Source organism: Rutidosis leptorrhynchoides, chromosome 3 (genome assembly GCF_046630445.1).
Source record: "Rutidosis leptorrhynchoides isolate AG116_Rl617_1_P2 chromosome 3, CSIRO_AGI_Rlap_v1, whole genome shotgun sequence".
In the NCBI taxonomy this organism is placed as follows: domain Eukaryota; kingdom Viridiplantae; phylum Streptophyta; class Magnoliopsida; order Asterales; family Asteraceae; genus Rutidosis; species Rutidosis leptorrhynchoides.
Genome location: NC_092335.1, coordinates 600351795 through 600360086, shown reverse-complemented (window position 1 = coordinate 600360086; position 8292 = coordinate 600351795). Strand labels below are relative to the sequence as shown.

General features: G+C 32.7%; 1 protein-coding gene across 2 annotated transcripts; it reads left to right on the top strand.

Annotated features, from left to right (window-relative positions):
- Positions 1–2123: 2123 nt before the first annotated feature.
- On the top strand, positions 2124–5546 carry LOC139898817 (histone H3.3). 2 transcript variants are annotated; one of them, XM_071881597.1, is made up of 5 exons: positions 2124–2175; positions 2678–2749; positions 3035–3111; positions 3195–3285; positions 5120–5546. In XM_071881597.1, the coding sequence occupies exons 2-5, from the start codon at positions 2678–2680 to the stop codon at positions 5288–5290; spliced, it is 411 nt and encodes a 136-aa protein (XP_071737698.1). In that variant the 5' UTR covers positions 2124–2175; the 3' UTR covers positions 5291–5546. The 2 variants fall into 2 exon arrangements, with proteins under 2 accessions (XP_071737698.1, XP_071737699.1); XM_071881598.1 differs by lacking the exon at positions 2124–2175 and adding an exon at positions 2201–2233.
- The last annotated feature ends 2746 nt before the right edge of the window (positions 5547–8292 follow it).

The window sequence follows — 8292 nt, the reverse complement described above, 5'->3', positions numbered from 1 at the left end:
TGCTAGTCTTGACCTAAACAATAGGTTGTATCAATAACGGTAAACACGATAGGTCAAAGATGTTCAATTAGTCCTATGGCTCGTTACGACTCGAATACTACAACATGTGAGTCAAATTGTCATGTTTCATGCAAGATACGAGTATAAAAGTATGTTAGGACGATTTGCACAAACATTTGGTTAAGTTTGATTAAAAGTCAACTTGGTCGGGTCAAAGTCAATGAAAAAGTCAACACATTCGGGTCGGGTCCTGAACTATTTCTCTGAGGTTTTTAATCATATATGAGCACGTTAGAACAAGTTACATGTGAATCGGAGGTGCGTAGCATAGTAAACATTTTTCAAAAAATGGTAAAACGAAACAGAAACTTCAAGTGTAACTGGACGGCGTCCAGATTTTCTGGACGGCGTCCAGTATTAAAGGACTGGACGGCGTCCCAATATCTGGACGGCGTCCAGTATCGAAGAACTGGACGGCGTCCTAATATCTGGACGGCGTCCAGATTAGTATTCAGGTTCTGTTTGCTGAAAATCTCAAGTGCACGAACCAAAATCCAAATAAACAAAATTTATGATCCGCAAACAATCAAGACAAGTATCTTATACCGTTGGGAAGGTAATTTGACGAGGAAAACAACTAAACACATTTCATCAATCAATCTACCTATTACAACAACCAAAACCGCATCTAATGCTTAACATTAACCGCATACAAGTTCATAAATGCAATTCAATGATTCGGGCAACCAATTTACATGAATGATATGCCGTTTCGAAGGTAATCAAGCATACAATCCAACTAAATACTTACCAATAATAATCCATGGCATTCAATGCATCAAAAGTCCATTTCAAGTTCATCAAACCCTAACCCAAATTCACCAAAATCATAAATCAAGTTCATGAACTTTTCTAAAGCAACCTACACATCAAATTGAAGCTAGTGATACTAGGAACACAATTAGAACATGAACTTTTAACATCTAACAACATATGATCATCCAAAACTCAAGAACAACACACCAAAATTCAAGTTCATGCTAGTTACTTCAAAACAACAAGATCGAGCATACAATTCATATATTCATGTTAGACTTGAGCCATAGACACTAATTAACACTTTTATAAGTTAAAAACATCAAGAACACAAAATCTAGTGATTTTAGAAAGTTACCCAAATGTAATGAAATCGGTATGGAATCGAAGAGGAAGATGCAAGGATCACGAATTTGTAATTTATTTTGTTGCTAACTTCCTAATCCGAATTTAGATGATGAATTCTTGTTGGTGTTTTTGAGAGAAAAAGAAGAAGAAGAAAGATGGAGAAGATGAAATGAATGGATGAGAGGAGTTTGACTCCTTTGACCTAGTCACCATTTTGGAATTTTGGCAAGTTTAGTCCCTCAAGTTTGAATCGGGTGCGTGAATTACCTAATCGAGATAATTTAAAACGCGTATTAACGAAAGATGTTATAAATATATAACGGACTTTAAAATAGTTAAACGGAAAGTAACCGGAAAAAGGCGGGATGTTACATTTTAGCTGTCTAAGGACTCGAGCAAGTTCAACATCTTCTGGTGTGGACTGCTGTTGAAGCTGTCAATAGAAAAGAAAGTGCAAAATTCATTCCGATTTTCAAGTATATGATGTTGTATGTTGATAAATGTGGTCTGAAAAACACACAAGGATGTAAAAGTCAGCTTACTAGTCGACCACCATTTGAGTCGCCCGCGTTATATTTTGTGGGGGTAGTCGACCATGAAAATATGAGAGGTAGTCAACCATGAATACACAGTAGTCGACCGAGACCTCAATGAAGCTTGGTCGACCACCTTGAAAAATGAGGTGGTCGACCAAGGTATATGGTGGTCGACCAACACTTTGGTCTACTCAATGGTGTAAAAAGACAATTTTTTTACAAAAAGTGTATTTTGAAATAAAACTTAAAAAAAAAAAGTGTATTTGAACCAATTTCCCAATCATGAATGGAGGGATTGCCTTCAACAGGGGATCCTAGCACAACTTATTTGAAGGCCCTTTGCATAATTATACTCGGCCCATTTTGTTCAACTTGGCCCATTCAAAGTTCTATAAATACATCCATGTTGCTAAATTAACCAACAAATTCAACTTCGAAAATTTTTCAACCTTTTGAAACTTAAAACCGGTCAAAGGTAAGCACCTCTCCCCATTTTCATCTCACATTCGATCTGCTTGTGTTATCAAATTAGGGTTTGTGATTCATTTATCTTCTTCGTTATCGATTAATTTCGTTTTTATTTGTATCTCCCCATAACATTCGGTGATTGTGGTATTTCTAGGGTTTGTTTTTGTCCGATAACGTGATATATGTATTTACTATTCCTGTAACTCATTTAATTACAAAAATAAAATTAATTTTTAATAGATTTGTTACTTAAAAACTGAAAATTTCCATTATAATTTGTAATTTTTATACGCCTTTTAAATTGTATGAGGTGGAATCAACTGAACATATTTACAGGTGCTGTTTTGATATGTGATTGAATAGTAATGGTTTTAGGGTTCATACAATTGGAACTGTGATTATGATCCTTTTAGGATACATAATATTCATATGTTTGATTCAATATCTAGCTCTAGTTTTCTATTGTTTTTTTTTTTTTTTTTTTTTTTTTACAATTATTACGATAATAGATGGCTCGTACCAAGCAAACTGCTCGTAAGTCAACTGGAGGAAAAGCCCCTAGGAAGCAACTAGCTACCAAGGTACCATCATAATAATCTTGTTATTTTACTATGGAATTGCAATTGGGCCGTATTATTCTTTATCATTTAAATCAATGTTGTTGGAGTCACATTCAAATAGATTCATACCCTGCAACAATGAACATTCTTATTAATGTGGAAGATAAAAGATTAAATTTTGGATCTGGACCTGCCAACTGAATATTAAAAGTGGCAAAATGGATGAAACAAGAATGTAACTTAACTTATTTTTTTTTATTGAGTTGTAAATCGAAGTTGTGATTTTGAATTTTTATGGTATGTTAGGCTGCTCGTAAATCTGCTCCAACAACTGGAGGTGTGAAGAAGCCTCACAGATACAGACCTGGAACCGTTGCCCTACGGTTTTTTACTCGCACACTACTCTAAAGTTTGTTTTAGTTTTTATCAACTATTAGTTGTAATGTTGAGTGCTATTATGGTGCAGTGAAATCCGAAAGTATCAGAAGAGTACTGAACTTCTAATCAGGAAACTACCGTTTCAAAGGCTTGTTCGTGAGATTGCTCAGGACTTTAAGGTTAGTTCATTATATATTATACGGAGTATATTGTATATTATATATATCTTATATATAATTCAGCCCATAAGAGATTGTATTTATTCTCTCTGTACCATGAATATTATATCATATCTATGTTAGAAGCTTTACGTAAATTCATTTAGTCATTTGAATTAACTAAGGTGCAGAAGATCCTTTTTATTTGTCTTTCATGATTGGTACCTTAGATGTTCGATAGAATGTCTCATATTTTTTACAGAAGTATGCGTTAGGTCGATAATTACGTTTTTTATAGGTTGGATATTGGACATACTACATTTTTTGTCAATGAGTGGTCCTTTTTTCTTGTTTGATTTAGAGATTAAGCAAATCATTGGACATTCATGTTCAACTATTTTTCAGAAAGAAGCTATGGTTTTTATATATTATATGGATTTCTTGATACATCATATGCGGTAGAACTGGCAATTTTAGCCTTTAAAAAAATGGCAATTTTACCCCTTTAGATTTTAATGGACCTATTTGGTTTACGTTTAATCTATAATGGTTTTCAGCAAACAGATTTGCTAAAGTTGATGAGTTCATCACGAAACATCTTACTTCTGCTAATACAAATGTCAAAGAAATGGAATTTTGAAAATGATGATCTAATTTGATGCTATGAATGTTAACCATCCTTGAAAAATTCTATTTCTTTGTGTAGGTTATAGGTTATAACATCAACCGATGAATATTAGATTATAAAATTATTAACGTTCATGGCCGTGAATGTTTGTTAGCATTCGTGATAATATGTGTAAAAGTTAATAATATATATCAACTGATGTTTTCATTTAACATTCATCATCACAAATGTCAACTAACATGAATAATGATGATGATTTTTTAACTGTTTGTCAAATAAATATCCATCAACTAATGTTATGACTTGAAAAGGAAATTCATTATAATATTTACAACATCATTTTGACTGGTAAAATAGTTTTTTGTTGACATATTGATTAGTAAATGTAAGATGGTTTGGATGATCTAAACTAATTATGGTCATTTGCCTATCTGTCCTATTTGACTCCTCCAATTTGTGATTATGTTCATTACCTACCTGTCCAATTTATGATCTAAATTAATGTGTTAGGTCGATAATTACGGTTTTTATAGGATGGACATTGGACATACTACCTGTTTTGTCAATGAATGTTCCTTCTTCTCTTGTTTGATTTAGAGATTAAGTAAATCATTGAACATTCTTGTTCAACTATTTTTCAGAAAAGCTATACTTTTCATATATTATAGGGATTTCTCGATACATCAAACGTGGTAGAACTGGCAATTTTAAGTCCTTTAGATTTTATTGGATCTATTTGGCATATGTTTAATCTATAATCGTCTTAAGCAAACTGATTTGCTAAAGTTAATGGGTCCATCTCGTAACATCTTACCTTTGCCAATACGAATGTCAAAAGAATGGAAATTAAAAAATCCTGATCAAATTCGATGTTTTGAATATTAACCATCCTTGATGAATTCTTTATGTAGGTTATAACATCAATTGATGAATATGAGATTATAAAATTCGTAATGGCTGTTAGTTAGCATTCGTGATGATGAATGTAAAAATTGATAATACTTATCAACCTATGTTATGATTCAACATTTATCATCTCAAATGTCAATTAAACTTTAATGATGATGATGATGATTTTTTAACAGTTTATTAAGTAAATGGCCATCGACTAATGTTATGACTAGAAAAGAAAATTCACCTATGAATATATTGCAGCATCAAATTTGACTGGTGAAAATTGTTTTGTTGTTGAGTTATTGATTGATATATGTAAGATGGTTTGTGCAGACTGATCTGCGTTTCCAGAGCCATGCTGTGCTGGCATTACAAGAGGCAGCAGAGGCTTACCTTGTAGGACTGTTTGAGGACACCAACCTGTGTGCAATTCACGCCAAGCGTGTCACCATCATGCCTAAAGACATTCAGCTCGCTAGGCGTATTAGGGGTGAGAGGGCTTGATGTGTCATCTTAGTTGCAATCTATGTTGTTACCTAAGTTTCGACACATTTAGGCTTCTTGTTTGTTTCTACCTTCTTATTACTGCTAGTAATGATATCTGTAGCTCTAGATTTAATCCTCTAGTTGCAATCGGGTTTTATTTGAATAATAACCGTGTTGGATGATATGTGGAGATGAACCATATCAGTATTTGGTGTGGATGATGTACTTAAAATGCTGGTGTTATAGTTTAAAGTGGTAAAGTAGTTTTGTTATCCATTTCAAGTACTTTTTAACATGTAAAAAATCAGAACCTTGAGATCAGGTGCAGGATATGTAATCCCTTACCTTTTTGCAAGAAACTTGCAAAATGAAACATGGATATAAAATGCTTGTAAAGCTGATCAGGCAAGAAAGGTTTTTTAAAGCAAATGAAAGACTTCAAGTTAAGGAACATTTCCAACTAAGCTTGAAATTGCTAAGTGTAATTTAAGGTTTTGAGAGGCCAGCCCTAGTGCCCCCACAATACTCCACCTCTAGGTTTTCTACCCCTTACCATATTAGTTGCAAGGGCCTCTACTTACATAAATGGTGCAATAAGTTGATGTCCTCAATTATCAAATTCGTTTTTCTCTTAGCTTCTTGATGATGCTCTCAACTTCTAGGTTCTTTCTAAAAACTCCATTTGATATAATATCTAGCAATCTAGCATATGCTTCTACCACATTTTTACCTAAGCAACTTCATTTCAGCCATCTCCATCCTTCCAAATCCCTTTGGACGAATACATCATTCATTGATTTCATAGTGAGGTTTTGACCTCTATATGATACGTTTTGTAAACATTGCATTCTTTGGAAAAGACACACCATAAATGAATATATAAATCCAAGGTTTTCGATGTCTGATGATTTCTACGTATAGACAATCACCGTATATAATAGTTTACAATACTACATCAGTACATCCGTTGACAATGCAGTCAAAATAAGATACATGGTGATGATTTTGTGAATGCAAAGTTTTCTTGAATAAAGCATCTATGACTCCATGCACATAGCTTGTATAACGTATAAGCAAACAGCGGAAGACTTCTAGAAACCTGAGAATAAACATGTTTAAAAGTGTCAACACAAAGGTTGGTGAGTTCATAGTTTTAATGGTGCGCATAATCTGTATATAAAGGTGGATCACAAGATTTCAGTTGTTCAATCCAGAAACGTTTATCAAAATATTCTACGAAATTGAGCACCCTGGTAACTAAACTTAACGTATATATAATTTGTACCCTTTGTATAATCAACTTAATAATACACGCAAACCAACGTGTACGCTTCTCAAATAGTATACGTCCGTTAAAAGGCTAGTGCTCTAGCTCGGACGGAGATATCAAGCCCTATGGATCCATATACTACTACTCGCGCCCACCAGTTCTTATAACCGGCAGTTACTAGTTACCAAAGCTAAGGGATTTTCGGTTCAAACTCAGTATAGAATTTTGTATGTACTTGTGTCCATTGTTTAAAATAAAGTGCATGTATTCTCAGCCCAAAAATATATATTGCAAAAGCATTTAAAAAGGGAGCAAATGAAACTCACCTTAGAAGCACATAAGGTCATTCATCAAAAAGTGACCGTAACTCGGAATGCAAGATTAACCGTAGATCTCAACCTAGAGAACATATGTTGGTCAATACATGTCTAATAAACTAGGTTGGGTCATAGTGTATCACAATCCTAATGCTCGAGACCGACATGCAGAAGTTTAACAAAAGTCATCTCAAAAGTCAACCTGACCCAATATGATCTTTAAATCTATACATGTTTATTAACATAGTATAAGTCTTGATAATTGAACGAATTTATAGTTTATCAAACTCAAAATATTATTTATTTCAGGGGCTATATTATATTTGAATTATCATGGCAATCGAACATGATTTTCATATAGTTTTCCAATACTTGAAAGATCAGATTATAGTGTTTATAAAGCTTTAAAACATGATAAGACAGTCAACTTTGACAATTGTTCAACAAGACGAGACGTGCCTTATATAGAAATTCATTTACTCGATTAGTAATATTTGAAAATTCAATTTATCAATCTTATAAACAAGTTGTTTAAATATCAATTACAGATTCAAAAGCAATTTCAATTAATGTTAATTATAATTCAGTTGACCATAACTTTTAATCCGTTCATCGAAAACATACGATTTCTAAATGAAAAGTTATTAATTTTTCGACAGCTTTTCAATGACATGCATATCATATACCTTTTATCAATAATATATGTATCAAATTCGTGATTCATCATAAACTTTCTAACGACAAAATTAAAGCATACAAGCATGCATAAACATATATACTCGAGCACTAGACATGGATATACTATTAATATATAAAAGATAAGATATAAATGCTTACGTATCAATATTGTGATTCAATATTGTAGAAAAGTACGTAGATGCAACGGAGATGATAAATACTAGTTTGACTTGCGAACAATACTCACGAACATTACCCATAACCTCCATAGTTATAACCCATAGTTTCCCTAGCTCTATCCCGCTCGGAAGGCTTGTTTGAAAATAATTCGCTCATGACCTCGTCGTAGTATTTTATGTATAATAATACTAATAATAATACTCCTAACTATAAGATTAATAATAATATTAATCTTAATAATAATAATAATATAAATAATAAATATAAAATATAATACGGAGTAATATAGATATTAATATGTGTGTGTGTGTTGAGCAAACTGGCCAATTTATAGAATGTTTCTGAATTCTGACTGCCATGCGATCGCATGGGTTTTATGCCTATTTCTCATGCGGTCGCATGGCCCCAAAATCCATCTCACATTTTTTTTGTTTTCTTGTTTGTCGACATATTATTATATATATATATATATATATATATATATAATATATATATATAATTTATATTAATTATATATATATTATATTATATTCATGTACATAGTTGACTTGTAATTTTAGCTCCGTTGACTCATA

Coding starts and splice junctions, on each gene's coding strand:
- LOC139898817 (XM_071881597.1), top strand. CDS start 2,678: ATGGCTCGTACCAAGCAAACTGCTCGTAAGTCAACTGGAGGAAAAGCC. Junction 3,112..3,194: donor CCTGGAACCGTTGCCCTACG/GTTTTTTACTCG, acceptor ATTATGGTGCAG/TGAAATCCGAAAGTATCAGA. Junction 3,286..5,119: donor AGATTGCTCAGGACTTTAAG/GTTAGTTCATTA, acceptor TGGTTTGTGCAG/ACTGATCTGCGTTTCCAGAG.